At 48.4% G+C, this 18674-nt stretch overlaps 1 protein-coding gene across 1 annotated transcript in view; it reads right to left on the bottom strand.

Annotated features, from left to right (window-relative positions):
- Positions 1-18674, bottom strand: part of GGT7 (gamma-glutamyltransferase 7) — a 24246-nt gene continuing 5572 nt past the window's right edge. Inside the window, exons 2-15 of the mRNA XM_012637652.1 lie at positions 16343-16578; positions 15850-16001; positions 14341-14458; positions 13404-13471; positions 13118-13191; positions 12592-12788; positions 10697-10784; positions 9026-9153; positions 8769-8857; positions 6981-7130; positions 6773-6890; positions 5868-6005; positions 4456-4555; positions 1-625 (exon numbers count right to left, since the gene is read on the bottom strand). Of these exons, the coding sequence (XP_012493106.1) occupies positions 462-625; positions 4456-4555; positions 5868-6005; positions 6773-6890; positions 6981-7130; positions 8769-8857; positions 9026-9153; positions 10697-10784; positions 12592-12788; positions 13118-13191; positions 13404-13471; positions 14341-14458; positions 15850-16001; positions 16343-16578 (1820 nt within the window). The 3' untranslated portion in view covers positions 1-461. The remainder of the gene's footprint in view (positions 626-4455; positions 4556-5867; positions 6006-6772; positions 6891-6980; positions 7131-8768; positions 8858-9025; positions 9154-10696; positions 10785-12591; positions 12789-13117; positions 13192-13403; positions 13472-14340; positions 14459-15849; positions 16002-16342; positions 16579-18674) is intronic.

Below are 18674 nucleotides of genomic sequence, written 5' to 3'. Positions count from 1 at the left end.
GTGGGAAGAGGAGAGGAGCACCCTCTCCCCATGATGGTCCATTAAAAAATTCCTAGTCATTTAAGAAATGAGGCTGGGGACAGGAGAAGGGAGCTGGAAGACAAGGCCCAGGTCAGGCCAGTCTGCAGATGTTGGGGTTGTGAGACCCTCGAGAAGGGTTTGCAAGCACATCCCTAAGCTCAGGGCCAGCATGGCTGAGGGAGGAGAGGAGACAGACAGACAGATAATCTGATTCCTCAAGGTCCCGCCTGCCTGGTCACAGATACTGACACTCACCACCACCACTATAGGCTTCCTGATGGAGAATTTTCCAGTTATTCTGGGATTGGGTTTGCTAAGCATCTCCTCTGGCCCCTAATCTGGGGCATCCCTGGGGTCCCCCTGAGACCAAACCTGGGAGAAGGAGGGACTCTGGGAACATGCAAAGTGGGGGAGCAGAGACCCTGCCCCACCCCACTGCTCTACAGGATGGTGGCTCCGGCTGCATCTGGGCTCCGAGGGTCCTTCACACCGATGATGAAGTTGTTGGTTCTCCGACTGCCATGGACCCAGGATAAGACATCTACCTTCTCCACATGGTGACCCCTGGCTTCCAGGAACTCGATCTCTTCCTCTGTGAACTCACCTGAAAACCACCCCCCAACATATACACATTCAGAGTGTTCAGAGCACTGGCTCAGGAGTCCTATAGTCAGATCTAAGTTCTAGTCCTGGTTGCTCCACCAAGGAGCTGTATGACCTTGGGCAAATTGCTTTACCTCTCTGAGCCTCAGTCTCCTCATGTATAAACGTGGATCACATAAGAGCATGAAGTTGTTACAGGGATTAAAGGAGAAAACGCACAGAAAGCACTGAGCTCAGAGCCTTGTATATGGTAAGTAAGCAATAATATACATTCTTAATACTGGAAGAAGGAAAAAGGGCTTTCGGGTCTTCATCTCCACCTACCTAGGCCAACCTGCCATCATTACTTGCCAGGATTACTGCATAGTCTACAAACTGGTTTCCCTGCTTCCAGTCCTTCCTTCCTTATAGCCAGTTCACACAGTAGCCAAGGGGATCCTTTTAAACCATTAGACTTTGTCAGTTCCCCTGTTCAAAATCTTCCAACAGCTCTGGATCTTAGAATAAAATCCAAAGTCCTTACCAAGGCCTCTAAGGCCCAACATCATCTGGGACCTTGCTGCCTCTCTCAATTCCTTTCCCCATTTCCTTCTATTCTCCTTTGCTTAACTCTGCTCCAGCACACTGGCCTTCCTGGCTGTCCCTCAAGTAGGCCAAACATGCTTCTACTTCAGGGCCTTTGCACTTGCTGTTCTTTCTGCCTGGAATGCTCTCCTCCTAGATAATCACAAAGCTAGCCCCCTTACTTTATTCCAGTCTTTGGTCAAAAGGCACCTCTTCAAGAATTTCTCTGATCATTATCTAAAATAGCAGTCTCTGCCATCTTTACCTTGCTTTGTTTTCTTTCAAAGTACTCATTGCTACCTGTATTTGCTTATTTATTTACTGTGTCTCCCCTCCCCACTAGATTATAAGCTTTTTTTTTTTTTTGAGACAAACACTCTGTTGCCCGGGCTAGAGTGAGTGCCGTGGCATCATCCTAGCTCACAGCAACCTCAAACTCCTGGGCTCAAGCGATCCTACTGCCTCAGCCTCCCGAGTAGCTGGGACTACAGGCATGTGCCACCATGCCCGGCTAATTTTTCTATATATTTTTAGTTGTCCAGATAATTTCTTTCTATTTTTAGTAGAGACGGGGTCTTGCTCTTGCTCAGGCTGGTCTCGAACTCCTGAGCTCAAACAATCCGCCCGCCTCGGCCTCCCAGAGAGCTAGGATTACAGGCGTGAGCCACCGCGCCAGCCTAGATTATAAACTTTTTGAGGGCAGGGATGCTGTCTTGTTTGCTATTGATCCCTAGTGCCTATACAGGGTTAGTACAGAGTAAATGTTAAGCAGGTCTTTACTAGGCGGATGAACAAATCCCCATCCTCTTGCATAAGTTCAGGTCCTCATTATCTCTCACCTGGGCCATATCCCAGCTGCTTTTCATATTTCCCTGACTTAAGTTTTCCCTCTTCAATCTACCTCCCCTACATAAAACAAATCAGGTCATACGCCTCCCCTACTCCATTGGATAAAGTCCATGTTTCTTAACATTGACCTCCACGGTAAGCCCTGTAACTTCACTTCCCACTGCTCCTCAGTAAAGATCTGGTCTTCTTATTTCCCCAAACAGGATGACTTTAGGTAGTTCTTGAGATAAAGACACAATATTAAACAGCATCATATCACCTAGTTGGAAATCTTTTCCCTTTGTGATTCACTTTCAATTCTTTCAATTATGGCAAGGACCAAGTTTCAGTCTGATCTCTAACATTTCCTAATCTTCTTTAACAGAGAGAACAGCCCTCAGAGCCTTCCACAAGTGACAATATCAAACTAAAATCTAAAATCTGGCCAGGCGTGGTGGCTCACGCCTGTAATCCTAGCACTCTGGGAGGCGGAGGCGGGTGGATCGTTTGAGCTCAGGAGTTCGAAACCAGCCTGAGCAAGAGCGAGACTCTGTCTCTACTAAAAATAGAAAGAAATTAGCTGGACAATTAAAATATATACAGAGAAAAAAAATTAGCTGGGCATGGTGGCATATGCCTGTAGTCTCAGCTACTCAGGAGGCTGAGGCAGCAGGATCTCTTGAGCCCAGGAGTTTGAGGTTGCTGTGAGCTAGGCTGACGCCACGGCACTCTAGCCCAGGTGACAGAGTGAGACTCTGTCTCAAAAAAACTAAAATCTAAAAATATTTCATTTTTTAAATAGCTATTTGTCATCTATTTGTGGCAAATGATGCCATTTTTCCATTTGTGATTATAATGTAAGGTTTACTTTTAAAATACATTTAGGTTAAAAAGGAGGTTCATTTATAGAGGCATGTTATGCAAATTATGGCTTAAATGGTGTATACATGTGGCAAAAGTCAAGAAGGTGCTGAGTAAATTTGGAAGTCTGGGAAACAGCTGGCCTCCTGGTTGCTCTCTGAGCCATTCTTTCTGGGTTTTGCGCAGGCTATTCCTCCTGTCCAGAATGTCCTTTCCTTCTACATGCCAAATTCCTGCTCATACTTCAAGGCCCAGCTAGTTGTCACCTCCTCCATAAAGCCTCCCTGAGGCCTCAGGTGGGTGAACTTTCCCTTCATCAAGCCCCCATTCCTTATATACTCATCTTAGACCGTGAGCCCCTTAAGGGAGGGCTAGGATGAGCTACCCCAAGTAACTCATCACAGAGCCTTACATTCAACAGAGACCAACAGATATTTGTCGAACAAAATTCTGTTTCAGGGAATTGGTCTCCTCATCCATCAGCTGGGATCCAAAGTGTCACTGGCCAACTACAGGGTGTGACTGCTGAGGATCTAGGTCTCTGCTTCTAAAATGATTTAGTTCAGGAGATATCAAGAGCTGTGGGGTAAAGAATTGAGTCTTTGGTAATTAGCCAGGTATATGTCCTAATCTCAGTCCCGCCACTTATAGGCTGATCTTTGACTAGTTTATAACTTCTGTGAGCCTCAGTTTCTTTATCTGCAAAACAGAGATAATAATACTGAACAGGCAAGGACTGTTCCTCAATCAATTCTGTATTCTTTTGGACTAGCATAGTCTTATATATTGTCTGTTGTAATAAAAACTCCTCAAAGGTGCACACACTTCCCTGTTCACAAAATTAAGCTGTATCTAAAATTAAGCCACTGTGGTTCTTGGAGGAAATTCCATGTCCTCACCATCATCTATAAGCTCCATGATCTGGCCCTTGCCTGCCTCTCCAATCTCATCTCATCCTCACTCACCTTGGTTTCCTTTTCATTCCTCAAACACACCAACCCCATTCCTGCCCTGAGTTCTTTGCACTTGTTCCCTTGGCCTACAAAGCTCTGCCCAAGTTCTTTGTATGGTGGGCTCTTTCTCACTCTTCTGATCTCAGCTTAAATGTCACCAAAGAGAAGGCTTCCCTGATCATTGAATCAATCCTATTTCACTATCCTGCTTTAATGTTCAGCAGAGCACTTATTTTACTGTCTCATATTTCTTTGATTATTTATTCTCCTGTCTAACTTTACAGTTTCCCTAGCACCCAGGATGATGCCTGACGCACAACAGGTGTTCGATATAAACTGTTGAATAAATGAAGGTTTGAAGAATGAACAACTGTATCTTATTTTACAAATGAGAAAACTGAGGTTCAGATTTGAGACATGGATTTCTCAAGGCCACACAGCCAGGAAACAGCAAGATGGATTCTAAGCCCCAGATTGTTAATTGCTTCAATAGGAATTTGTTGAAAGAAACCAGACTTTCACTGGCAGGGAATTGGTGCTGGTGGAGGCAGGGGCACCCTTGGGAGGAGCGCTGTTCTCCACCTCTCCCTGCGCCCACCCCATAGGGTCTCTGTTCTGCACTCACTGTCCACCTGCAGGAGGTTGGACTGCAGGTCCGGGTGCAGGCGGCCACGGGCCAGGCTGTCACTCAGGTTCCGGTTTAAGGTCAGGACATTCAGCAGAACCTGTGGGTAGCCAAGGAGCAGAAAAAATCAGGGCTGTCCCAGGGGTGACGGTTCAGGACTTCCTGGCTCTCACCCTTGGTCCACACTCCTTCATTTTTGGAACCCTTACACCAAGGGTGTCATCTAAGTCTCTCAACAGCCCCAGAAGACAGGCAAGGCTTTGATGACTGCCCCCATTTCACAGAGCGGGAATCTGAGGGCCAGAGAGGGATAATGATTCACTCCAGAGTTTAGAAGAAACCAGGGAAGAGGTACACCTAGCACCCAGTCTCCTTTAATCTGGCCCAGGGCTCCCCTCCCTTCTCTCTGGACAGGGCAGGGTTCATAGCTAGGGGTGGTCTAGGGCAGAATGTGGGTACTTTTAGTTTAGCAGGTAGGAGTGTGAGCAGGCTCTGGAACTGAACTGCCTGCCCACTCTTACTAGCTGAGGGAACTTGACCTAACTTCTTAACCTCTCTGGGCTTCAGCTTCCTCATCTATAAATTAGAAATAAGGATTCCTCCCAGAGTTGGGAAACTTAAAAGGGTTAATACACATAACACAGTGGCCAGCACTTAGTAAGAACTCTATAAATGTTAGCTATTGTTATTATTTCCATTTTACAAGTGAGGAGACAGGTTCAGAGAGGTTAAGTGAATTCCCTAGCATCACATAGCTGGAAATTGGCAGCACTTGAGCTGGAATCAGGGGTGTCTGATTCCAAAGCTCAGGATAGTTAACTCACCACCTGCCAAAATATGTGCCTGGCACATATATCAGGTGCTCAAGACATTCCTGGAACTGTTCTGAGTTCTGGAGAGTAGCAGGCCCTTCCTTTCAAAATCAGACCCTAAAGAGGGCTGGTTGTCTATTCAGATGCTGGGTAGAGGGATGATAGGACTTGAGGTTGACAGAACCCAGGCAGCCCAGTTGCTATAGCTCTTTTCAATTCCAGATCCTGCAACCTGGGAACGTAGGGAGCATCAGAGCTCCATTTTCACCAGGAACTCAGTTGTAGTTCGTGTCCCAGTGCTCAGGATGGGCCTGGTACCCATATTCTGCCCTAGACCACCCCTAGCTATGAACCCTGCCCTGTCCAGAGAGAAGGGAGGGGAGCCCTGGGCTAGATTAAAGGAGACTGGGTGACAATGGTGCCTCTTCCCTGGCTTCTTCTAAACTCTGGATTGAATCATTATCCCTCTCTGGCCTGGCAGCCTCAGCTCATGTTTACTGCATAAGGGATGAAAACAAGCCACAGATACAAGGAGTATCTGCAGCCCAGGCCACAGCTTGGCTCCTGGCTGCAAAAGGCCTACCATGGAGGAAACCTCACCTGGGTCAGGCCACTGAGGCCCCGAGCAGCTCCATTGGCCCCCAGGGCGAGGTAGGTCCCACAGAGCCCCTCTGCTGGTCGTACCACAGTGGGCAGCAGGAAAGAGAGTGGCCGCTTCCCTGGCTGCACCGAGTTTTCCTGTTGTTAAAAGACAGAGAGCACAAGGGGGATTTGGGGTGGAGAAAGGGCCACTCCACCACCCTTCCAACCTCTCTCCCTCCTTTACATATTCCACAGGCCCAGTTTTCCTGGGAGACTGGTCCCTTCCCAGGCAACAGTTTGCTGTCTGTGAAATGGGCAGGGTCCCTGGATGGCTGGGGAGGATGGGGGAGTGATAAGTGGATCTACTGAGCTATGAGGCTGCTATGGCTGGCAGGGGAAAGGACCAAGCCAACAAAGATGGCAACGGGGAAGAACAGCTCATCCCCAAACTGAATACCTCTATGTGTCTTTGCCCTGCCAGGGCCCCAGCATGCAGGGTGTAAGAGTGCTGATCTCGAACTAGACAAAAACTCCTACCTCCTTGGGTCCCTCTTTGGTGCCCAGCCATAGGGCTGAGCCCCATCAGCTCGGCATCATGAAGTAACAGACCACTAGTGCTGGAAAGTGCCCCAAACATCAAATGGGAGCCAATACCCTCATTGCATGGTGAAGAAAATGCCCAGAGAGGGGCAAGACCTTCACCAGGTCACAAAGTGAGACAGTAACAGAATGAGAAAAGGTTCTTTGGACCCACCAGGCTCCATGCCCCAGACTTAGCTGGGCTGGAGATGAAGTGAACATCTTGTTTAGGCTTCTTTTCTTTGTAATAGAAGACCCTAGAGAAAGTAGGGAGCAAGGAGCAGCCATACCACTGTACCTCCTAGCCTCAGGGTCCCCAGGGGAGGAGGAAGGCAAGACTTTACCAGGCTGGGTGCAGAGTGGTTAGCGGTCCTGTTGGGCCAGGAGAAGTCCAACATCTGGCTGTTGAGCAGGATCCCGGAGGGGGTGATGAGGCCACTGCCAAAGGGCTGGTTCAGGGAGCTGGGGGCAAAGGTGGGGTCAGGTGAGCCCCCACCTCCCTGCTGGTTCAGATGATCCCTTGTCCCAGGTTCTGAGTCTGAGCTGGCATACCTGACCATGGCCACAATGAAGTCATCAGGGCCCATGATCAGCACCTGGGCGGCCGTGGGTGCTCCGTCTAGCTCATAGACAGGCATTAGCGGGGCAGGGGCCGCCTGGGAGTCATTGATGTGGCCCCGGAGGTAGGCGGCCTCCACTTTGCTGAAAAGACAAGGGGTGGGGGATGAGCGCCCAACAGCCTCTGTTACACCCCGCCTACCACACTTTGTGATGTTTGTGTGATTATCTGATTAAATCTGCCTCCCCCACTGGACTATTAGGTCTATGAGGGCAGAAGCTCACCTATTGCCTACATGTAGGAAATACCCAGAAAATAGCTGTTGAACTGAATGAATTTATTTAGATATCATTCAGATTCTCTTCTAGAACCAACTTTTAATTTATTTAATGTTAAATCAAGAACCTTTTAGTTACTTGACTTTACTCACTGAATTCTTTCTATGAAAGTGCCTGGTACATAGTGGATGCTCAGAAAATACTTGTTTTGAATCAACAAGCTGGACTCGTTTATAGTCTAGACTAATGTTTATAGTCTAGAACTAATGTTTTAGTAAGAGTTTAGTTGAGGGAGGATTTTGCATACAGGAATCTTTACTTTCTATTAGAATTTTTTTCAAGGTAAGGAAGACTTGCCACATAATAAGCCCTCAATAACTACTTACTGGGTGAATTAGTGGAATAGATTTCATATAGGTGTGTTTTAGAGCTAAGTTTGCATTGATCTTAGAAGAAATATGTAATTCTCCAGGCTTTTTAAAGTTCAACAGAGGTTTTCTTACCTAATAACTGTGTGTTGGGTTATGCACAGTAATTACAGAATAAGTTACCAAAGTTTACTGGAGAGATTTACTCTGCTTTGAAGCAAAAGGCTGGTGGCCACGCAGCAGGCACATAGGGCTTTATTTCAGGTAGTTGGGAGGGAGGAAGTTTTTTTTTGGTTTTATGTTTTATCCTTGTGGCTTTGAGGTGGTTGTTTTGGGTTGCTGCTCTTTTTGCTTTTCATATAAACTATTAATTTAGTCTCATCATTTCCAACTGAATTCACAGAGGGTTGTTTGAGTAACAATACAAATTTAGATTAACTGTACTTTTTGCTTCTGATTTTCCCTTAGCTAGCCTGTAAGTCAGTTATAGTAGCAGTTAAATATTAACCATTCTTACCCCATTGCCAATTAATAATAACTGACATTTGTTGATCATTTGTTATGTGCCCAGACAATGTGCTAAGTGCTTTACATGTATGATCTTGTTTACTCCTCACCACAACCTCAGAAATTTGATACCATTATTGTCAGGTCCCTTTGTAGAAACTGAGACTTAAGACAGTTTAAATTAGTCACCTAAGGCTGCACAGCTAGTGAATGTTAAAGCCAGGATTTAAATGGAGGCAGTCTCCCCAGAGCCCACAACCTTACCACTATGTTAATGCTACTAAAGAAGGTACTTATACTCAAAATCCCCACCATCTCCAGTATTTGCTTGGAGACTGTTTTTATTGTTATTAAGCTTTCTCTTTCTACTCAAAAGGGGGGTAGATAGGCTCATAGAGGTGCTGTGCTAGGCTCAAAAATATTTAAGAGCCACATTAAGTAGGCCAACTCATTGTACAGACAGGAAAGGCGAAGGGCAGGGGAGACACCCAGTGTCACACTGTGAGTCAAGTTTGTGCTAAAATTGACTTGGGACTTCAGGCCTTATTGCTACACCAGCTGCTTTTCACCTGATCCTTTCCCCACACCCGCCACCTCTGCAGCCCCCAGGGTCCTGCCCAGGACCCACCTGAGCATGTCGTCCATGCTCTCAGTGATTGTAGAATCGTAGACAGGATCTCCTAGTCTGCTGGCCAGGGCTAATGCGATCTTCAGGGTCTGAAAACACAGCAGAGATGTGGCAGAGGCCCCTTCCAGCACCCACACCCAGTGGATCTTTGTGTGTGAGAAAACCTGGAGGTGATTTAGTCCTGCCCTCTGGCAGTACACTATCTCCTCACTCCTAGTGTCTCCAAATCCAGGTTGAGGTGGAGGAGTTGGCCTTACCTCTGCCACCCAGTGAAGAGCCTGTTCTCGGGATACCAGGCTGGTGAGATTGAAGCCCTCAAGGATGTTGAGAGCACTGATGAGGGCAGGGCCCGTATGCGGGGGTGGGGGACTGAGAACCAGGTGGCCTGAAAGGATAGGAAATGACCGACGGCAGGGGAGAGGTCAAGGCATCTTCACATCCTACATCCCATCTCCACATCCCAGCATCACACACACTGAGACCACTGCACTGAGCCCCCTCGTCAGATGGGGAAACTGAAGCGTTGAGAGGCAAAAGGACCTACTCAAGTTCACATAGCAAGTCAAGGGCAAGGTCAAGACTTGAACTCAGAACACTGATCATCAGTTTCCTCTACCATATGTGAAAACCAAGGCTCAAGAGGGCTGTGACTTGCCCAGAGTCACACTGCAGGCCATTGGCAGAGCAGGGACAGGTGATCAGATGTCCAGATTCCTGGTCTGCCATGTGTCTCCTTTCAGCTCCTCCCACAGGTCAGGATACCATCTAGGTCCCCTGTTGGTCCTACCCAACCCCACATTTCCTACTCTGTGATTAGATGTTTGGACATCAAAGAAGCAACAATACCTGACACATAACACTAACATTAACTAATTAACTCATTTAATTCTCACAGTGGGTACCATTATCATCCCCATTTTACAGGTGTGGAAACAGTGGCACAGAAAGGCAACTGGTCCAAGGTCATTCGAGTCAAGGGGGAGCCACAGCACTCAAGGTACTGGCATTGCCGAGAACCCAGGCTGGGGAGGGACAATGGAAAACCCGATACACACTCAGTACCCACTCTGATCAGGGCAACTTCATATACCATCTCATCAAATCCTTATGGGCTCCCTGAGATGTAGGGATTATTATGTCCATTTTTAGGGGAGAACCAAGGCTCAGAGTGGGAAGGTGAGTGGTATAGCTGGTACTCAAACCCAGGTCTTCCTGGCTCCAAAGCTATGTTCTTTCCACTGTTTCTTATATCATTGCCTCTGGCAGAGGAATCAGGCTGGAGACTGAGGCCTGGAGACTTGAACTCAGAGGCAGCCTTTCTTGGGGCTTGAGGTGATCTGGCCTTCCTAGAGGGGAGAGAACCTGAGAATTTTCTGAGGGACCCAGAACCCACTACTTTGGGTTCAGCAAACATGGATTCCATCTATGTCGTAAGCTTGGCTTTCTGGGTTCCTTGTTGGTTTTCTTAAGTTTGGCAGGTTAAGTTCCATTCCCTACTTGGGCTTCAGTTTCCTTTTGGCATAATGAAGGGGTGGATCTATGACTGTCCTGAAGGGTTCATTCTACCCCAAAGCTTAGATGGACTTTGGTCTTAAAAATTCATCTTAGGAAGTACAGGGCAGTGAGGATGGGGCTGAGGCAACACAGAGCCCCAACCAAGGAAACCTATGTCCAGAACCCCAACTTCCAGGTCTGAGCCTCTGACTAGATCCACCACCCCATATCCTAAATACTTGGGGTAACTGACCCCATGGCTACTTCAGAAGGTGGGCTGGCTTTGGCTTGCTTCAACAGTTGGCTGCCCAGGCAGCTCACTGCTTCAGTTTCTCCCCTGTGAAATGGAGAGCACTCTCTAGGCCAAAAGGATGTGGCCATGGACAGACAGGCTTCTCCTGAGTGGGTACCCTGGGAGCTGGGGGAGAGGTCACCTCTGTACACGCCACACACAGGCTTCTCCACGAGGGCGCTGTAATTGCTGAAGTCCTCCTCGGTTATGACACCCCCTGCATGCTGAGCCTGGAAGGGAAAGAATGACCACCCACCTCTGTGAGCATGTAGGCTTGGCCTATGATACGTGTTTGGATCACAGACACATCAACTATTTACAACTTTTGAACATTCCACAACCCCTATCGTAGCCTATGGTGACCCCATCAGCCCAAAGTACCCCAGGAAAAAAGAAAGGGTAAAAGCACTAACATTGAGCACCTACTATGTGCCAGGCATTGTGCTGGGTATATTCCATGAATGACCTCCTTAGCTTGGCATTCAAGGCCCTTTGTGATCCGGCCCCTGCCAACCTCTCCCATCTCATGTCCTGCTACTCCCCAGTGAGCTTTAGACAACTATAGAGTGACCTGCAGTTCCTGAACTCATGCCTTCATGTCTTTGCTTATGTTGCCCTCTCTGACTACGTAAAAGGAAGATTTTCCACTTGTAGCAGCACTTGCCTGGGAGATATCAAAACTGAATTGTGTATCTCACCACAACCAACTAAAGTCACTACAAAATCATGAACTTTGAATGATCCTGGTAGGCCTGACCCTTATTGGACATAACTGACCACTCTTCACTGACCAATGAACCAATCTTGTACAAACCAATGGACTCATTTCCATGCTATCCAGTGTGCTATTTTCAATCCTAAATTAGCGTGACCACTCTGAATCTTCTACTTTTTTGTATTTTTTAGTATTTGAAACCCTTGATTCATCTACTTTTAGTGAATTACACATTGCATTTCTTGGCTGGCATCTGTTCCTTTGTCTGGCAAGTTAATAAACTCAACGTGGGATTTTTTTCTTTCAAAGTTCTGATGGCCTTTGTTACAGTCTCCTTCGTTTCCTTCTTCACCTCTAGGAGAGGGCACATGACCCAGGTCTGGCCAATCAGAGCATTCCTTTCTGTGCCACAGTGATTGGTTTGGGAATAGTCATGAGACCTATGTCAGGCCAATGAGACACAACCTTGAGGCTTTTGCTGGAACTACTGGGAATGAGAATGTTCTTTCTCTGGGATAGTTTGCTGCAAGGATGGCCTAAGATGGACTAGTGGGGAGCAGGTGGAAGGATCTGACTGAGAGTGAATCCAAACAGAGGAAAAGTAGGGGGAGTAGAGAGAGAGGGTGAGAGAGAGAAATAGAGAAAGAGATCAAGTCCTGATAATGTGAATTGATCTCTTAGAGCCAGCAGGATCTAAAGCCAGTACTCTCCTGGACTTTCTAGTTAAATGTGTTTGAGATGGGCTTCTACCACCACGTCCATACCTCCAGTGCCTAGCATAGGGCCTGGTCCAGAGCAGGTACTCCGTGAATGTTAAATGAATGACGGACCTATTTAATTCCTACAATGTATGGCAGAGATAGATATGATCACGCCCATTGCACAGATGGGAGAACCACTGAGTTGGTCTGTGCATCTGAATCTTGAACGTAGTTTTCCATTAGGAGTTTTGAACTGTTAATGACAGTTCTCAGACCCATTACTGCCTCAGACTAAGATACACTTTGGGGCTAGATGATAACCTTTTGTATCAGTCTCCCCAGTCCTGACAGTCACCAGTGAAAGAGGTGTCTCCCTTAGTCCCTAGACAGAACTCTTCTAACACCCAGGAGGTTTTTCATGCCACATCCCCATCCCCACCAACCACTGATCTGATTTCTATCATTAGAAGTTAGTTTTATCTACTCTAGAATTTAAAATAAGCACAATCCACAGTAAATATATATAGAAAGAAAGTCAGGGAAGGAAGGAAGAAAAGGGGAAGAGGATGTCCCTGTAAAGGGGTCCTTGGGGCATGACCCCGCCCCCATCTGAGTACTCACCTCAGCCACCATCTCCAGTGTGAGGTTGCCACCTGCATAGAAGGCGGCAGGGCCAGAGGTGCCAAGTACATCCAGCACCTCAGCCAGGTCGGGCCGATGCAGCAGCGAGCCAGGTAGTGGTGGGCGGCCCAAGGGTAGGAACATCTCACGGAAGCGCTCAGACACGTTGGGAGGCAGCTGTTCAGCCAGGGCTCGGGCTGGGGGCAGGGACAGGGGGCTGGGCAGGGGGCCTGGGACTGGACTGGATGGCTGAGATGTGCAATAGGTGGGGCGGATGAGGGCTGAGAGGCCTGCCCTAAGCACCCTGGCCCCTAGGAACCTGTTATGGAGGAGGCAGGGATGTATGTGGGCCCTTCCCAGAACCCCTCATTTAAGGCTGCCTCCAAGTGAGGGTGGGATGAGGTGGGGAGGGGTACGAGGAGCAAACAAGAAGAGAAGTCCTCTCTGGCTTGGGCCCCAAATCTCAAAGATTCCACCCCTCTCCATCAACCTCATGCCTCTCCCCACACCCCCCAGCCCCACTGACCTAGATCATGAGTCACGTTGAAGCCATCTTGGGCCACAGCTGCTGCGAAGGCCAGGACTTGGGACCATGGCAGCCTGGGGGGGCCGGAGAGCAGGGGGTGGAGGAAGTCCTGGGGGGAGGAGGAGGGGTCCTGGGGGGAGGGGGGTTCCTGGGAAGGAGAGTCCTGGCAAGGGAAGGGGATATTAGGAAGGGGAGTTGGGAAAGGAAGAATCCAGGAAGGTAGGAGAAGGCCACCCGAGGAGAAATGCAAACAGGGGTCCCTGGTCCCCGGGGCGAGGGTCTTTACCTGCCATAGAGCTGGTGAGCTTCGTGTAGCCCCTTCACCATTCCGGGGACCCCCACCAAGAGCCCAGGCTGGGCAAGGCGGGCAGGCGAGGGAGAGAGGAGACCAGGTCACTGGAAGGGGGGGGCTGGGCTGAACTCCGCAGAGCCCCAAGCCAGGGATGGCTGGCACAGGGGAGAGACACAGGCCAAGTATCCCAGGGAAGGGACAAGCTTTCCCAAACAGGTACCCCTCCCATCTCTCTGACTTTCTATCGGCAAATGCAGAAAGGCTTCCCTTATTTATCATAGTTGAGGGATTTATAAATAAAACAAAACGTTCAAGAGCCAGGATATAATCAGTTTAAATAGAAATCTGTCTACATTGGATTACATCTACCCCTGCCTTTTAAAATGGTGGGCAAGGGACCTTTATTTAATCTACTCATTTTCACACCACCATTAATCTGAGCTGTGATAACTTAGGCGCATGTTTGGCTCTTGCCACTGCACTAAATACCTATTTTTCCAAGTTATTCTGTTCTTTCTTTGCTCTCAGTAGATAGGGGGTTTGCCCCCAGCAGTTCCTCTCTAATCTTCCAATATGTTGTGGGTTGGGAAAGTTATAATTAACAGGCTCAGAGTGAGATGTGTGAGTTTTAGTGCAGCAACTTTGTGACATCTCATGGTACTCAGAGGCCTTTTTTCTTCCTTCCTATGTGCCATACAGGTAAGACTGCCAGAGAAGTAAGGTGTTTTGGCATTACCTGCTATCAACCATCCAGGTTTTTTTGTTCATTATTTTATTTGTGGGCTGCCTGTCTCTCTCATAGCCTAAGAGCATGCTGTTCAACTCCTCTTCCCACCCCCAGAGTAAATACTCAGCAAATTAATGCTTGGGTTAGAAGAAGGGCAATGAAGGGAGACTCCCCTGTACCCTCTCTTCTCACCAGGGTCCCCACCTTGGTCTCCCAGGATCTTTGCAGTGTCTCTTCCCTGAGGGCCCCTGGTGCAGACTCCCGGAAATCAATTAGGTGGCTCTCGTTTCGTCGGATGTCATGTACCAGCATCACACCCCCGCTGGCAGAAACACAGAAGGGGGAGGGTAATGATAACATGCCAGCCCTCTGCACAATTAGCCTGTCACCCTTCAACCCCCAATGGTAAGGGCTGTAGGCTTGGTTTGTCACTTGGGTTAGGTGTCTGAGCCCCCTCCCCAGCAGGATTCAGACTCAGATACCCTAAAAGGATGAGGAATGAAACTAAGGGGGTTGGGGACCGAGGGTCCATGGACCTCTTCCAGCCTGTCACTGGAGACTTTAATCCCTGATTAGGGAAAATGCAGAGACTGGGAGAGCAGGATGTTCTGCCCCCAGCCCCCACCCTAGACCAGAGCTGGACCCCTGCCAGCTTCCTGCACCTGCCTACATGGTATGTCCCCACCCACTCCCTTAAGACCGGATTATGTAAGGATAGACTGTACAAAACCCAAAGGGGAATTTCTTTGGTACAACCTGGAGAGTTGGTCTTACAGGAGCCAAGATATGGACTTTGTTAGTTTGTACTTTTCTATGGACATCTGAGATGAGGGTTGCAAACCTAAATGCCTGCAGCCAAGTAACAAAAGAAGGAAAGCAGGACAGATAATAGGAGTGGTAGGGACCATAGCAAAGTGGACAGCACATGCCCCATCATAGGAAGCAGCTTCTATTCAGCTCCAGATAATTTCAGCCACGTGGGAATGTAGGCCCAGTGTTACCAGATCTCCTGATCAAGAGATGTTTGGAATCTGGATTTTTATGAAAATTCTCAACTTTTTAACAATAGCAAGCAAATTTTTGAAAAATTTAAGTGTGTAAACCAAACCACATTATCCATGGATGTTGCCCATAGGTGGCCAGTTTTTAGCCTCTGTTTTATGAGTTCTTAGCCTGAGGTCTATTTTTGAGGGTCCATAGCTTTTATTAGACCCACAGGGATTTGTGACCCTAAAAGTTTAAGTACTACTGCCTTTTTTTTTTTTTTTGAGACAGAGTCTCGCTCTGTTGCCTGGGCTAGAGAGCGGTGGCATCAGCCTAGCTCACAGCAACCTCAAACTCCTGGGCTGGGCTCAAGCAATCCTCCTGCCTCAGCCTCCGGAGTAGCTGGGACTACGGGTGTACACCACCCGGCCAGCCAAGTACCACTGCCTTAATCAATGACAGTATACTTCCCACCTGGGCAACTCAATTTTTAGTTTACAAATTTCCTTTCCCAGTACAAAGGGCTAATGAAATACCCTCAGGTCTTCCATATGGTAGCGTTGCTCTTCTCACATCATCCAGGGAGAAAGGGGTAGAATTTGGTATAGAAAGAGAAAATGCAAGGAGTTGGGGCCCAGCTGCCCCTCTGCCCAAACTGAGAGTCCCACATGATGGCTACAGACCAGGGGGCAAGGAGTAGGCCCAGACCTCCACTGGGGAGCTCCTTACCCGCCCAGGCCAGAACTGTGTGGAGCCACGATCCCCAAACACAAGGCTGCTGCCACAGCTGCATCCACAGAAGATCCCTGTTTACTGAGCACCTCGATGCCCAGTGAAGTGCAACGGGCAGCATCAGTCACCACGGCGCCCTGCTGGAAGATCTGGGAGGGGAGAGGGGACTAGGTAGGGGCAGTAAGAGCCCTCCCCAAGGCATTTCCACTAACCCTAGAACCTTCTCCACAGGGCGTGAGAATAGAAGCCCTGGCCTCTTGTCCCCTTGACTCTTCCCTCATTACCCCAAGTGCCTCCTACAAGTCCCTTCCTTGTTCTGTCCCCCTCATGCCCAAGAGTCCCTCCCTTTGGGACCTTCCTCTCCCAAGTCACCACCCTCTCCCCTTCCCATTTCCTCGCTCCCTTCCACTACTCAGCCATTCCCCAGTTCCCACAGTCCCTTCACTCCCTCCTCCCCAGTTCTCTCCCTCCACCTGTCTGCCCCGCTCACCTGGGGGTCTCCGAAATAGATCTGCATGACCAGCGCCACCGTGACACCGGTGGCAAAGGTAAGGCAGGCTGTGACGATGACTGTGAGCCCGTCCTGGCGGCAGGAGCACTCGGCCGCTGCAGCGGAGAATGGGTCCTTGCGCGTCTCCCGTAGCGGCGACCCGTCCTGGCTGCCCATCTCGGAGGACGACGAGGGCAGCCGCTGGAGCCGCGCCGACTTCAGGAAGGAATCCGGGTCTGCGGGCAGCAGGGGTTCGGTCTGGGCGCCTCCTACTTGGCCCTGCCCGCCCTCCAGGGGGGACTATTCTGCGCTGCCAGCCCTGTCCCTGCCACACAAATCCCCCTAGCCAGCCCTGCTCACCTTTACGTGTTGGCGGGGGTGTTGCTCCCCAGCCGTAAGAGACAGGGACCCCCAGCGGGGCAGCAGGTAGGCTGAATCCCCGGCCCCTCGCTGATACCTAGGCCAAAGTTTCCCCAGACCCAGGCCCCCGGGCTGAGAACACTTCCGGGACAGGTGGGGTTTAGCCCTCCTTGGAAACCGGATCCTGCCCCAGTTGGGGCCCAGCCTCCTGCACAAGGAGGTAGCTACAAAAACTGAATGGACCCTGGTTTCCAACCTTACCTCAGTTATCCCTTCATTCCTCAACAACTACCGAGAGCCTACTCCGTGTCTGACCCTATACTAGGTGCTAGGGGAAAGGAACAGATAGTTCCTGCCCTAGTGGGTTCATAGACCCCTGGAGGAAAAAGACAAACAACTAAAAAAAGGAGTATATAATTATATGTTGCGGCTGGTGCTATGAAGAAAGAGAAGAGTGAAATGACAGAAAATAATGGTGGTGGGGGAAGGACTACCTAGTTGGGGAAATCTGGGAAGACCTCTCAGGAAGCGATGTTTAAACTGAAAACTGAGGGATGAGGAGGAGCCAGCCATAATGTAGAGCAAAAGGTATGCGTGTGGAATGTTCCAGAAAGAGGAACTAGCAGGTGCAAAGGCCCCAAAGTAGGAATGAGTTTGGTACATTAGGAAAAAAAATAACCAAGGCCTGGGTGGCTCTGGTGTAGCAGGTATGGGGAAAGAGAAGTAAGGGTGGAGGCTAGGCCAGATACACTGGGCCCTATGGGCCTGGTAAGATGCTTGGATTTTACCAGAAGAACTACAGGAGGCCACTGGAGAGTTTTAAGCAAGAATGTGAAGCCACATGTTTTGTGTTTTTAAAAGATCCCTCTGGCTGCTGTCTGGAGAATAGATTGGAGGACATTAAGAGTGGAGACAGGAAACTTGAAAGTCACTTACTTGCTGGATAACTACGGACAACTCATTTTAAGTCATGAGCCTCAGCTTCCTCATCCTAATAATGGAGCTAGTCCCTAACTGGTGGATGGGTACAAGGATTCTATGAGGTGATATGTATCAAGTAGGCTGTAGGTGCTCCCAAGTTATTTCTACTCCTTTTCCACCTAAGCCAGAGCAGAGACCCTCTTGCATGCCATAGTTCCCTCCCCTGGGTGCTATTAGCCTTGAACCTAGGTCCCTGAAAGGCCTAAAGGTCCTGAGTGTTTGTGAACACAACCTTAATACTTTGCTGTACTCATTATATGTTTTAAAACGTTTATTCATTCAATAAATATTTTTGAGTACCTGCTACTACTATGTATTAGGAATATAACCCTTTAAAAGTCTGTGTGATAATATTAAAAACTGACCATTATTTTTCCTGTTTAAAATACTATGATGGTTCACTGATGCCAACATGATAAATATTCAAGTTCTCTGACTTGGTGTTTTAAGGTCCTTTGTGATCCACACTCCCCTCTTTTGTGTAAATATTAATAAGAAACCACATACATAGATAAAATGCTGATATATATAAGAATTTTTAGAAATTATTGATAATTACTTTTGGGAACAGACACTGAAGACGGGATTGGAGAATTTTTTGTTTGAAAATTTTACCACTTATATATGTATATTTCTTTTTAAAAAATCAATACATAATCCTGGCATGGTGACACGTGCCCATATTCCCAGCTACTCGGGAGGCTGAGGTGGGAGGATGGCTTGAGCCCAGGAGTTTGAGGCTGCAGTGAGCTATGATTACAATGTGAATAGCCACTGCACTCCAGCCTGGGCAACATAGTGAAACCCTGCTCTATTAAAAAAAAAAAAAATCGAGGCCAGGCGCCGTGGCTCACGCCTGTAACCCTAGCACTCTGAGAGGCCGAGGCGGGTGGATCACTCAAGGTCAGGAGTTCGAGACCAGCCTGAGCAAGAGCGAGACCCCGTCTCTACTAAAAAATAGAAAGAAATGATCTGGACAACTAAAAATATA

This window comes from Propithecus coquereli, unplaced genomic scaffold, assembly GCF_000956105.1.
Source record: "Propithecus coquereli isolate 6110/MARCELLA unplaced genomic scaffold, Pcoq_1.0 Scaffold122, whole genome shotgun sequence".
NCBI classification, from domain to species: Eukaryota; Metazoa; Chordata; class Mammalia; order Primates; family Indriidae; genus Propithecus; species Propithecus coquereli.
Note: the sequence above shows the minus strand (reverse complement) of the source record. Positions and strands in the feature narration are given on the sequence as shown.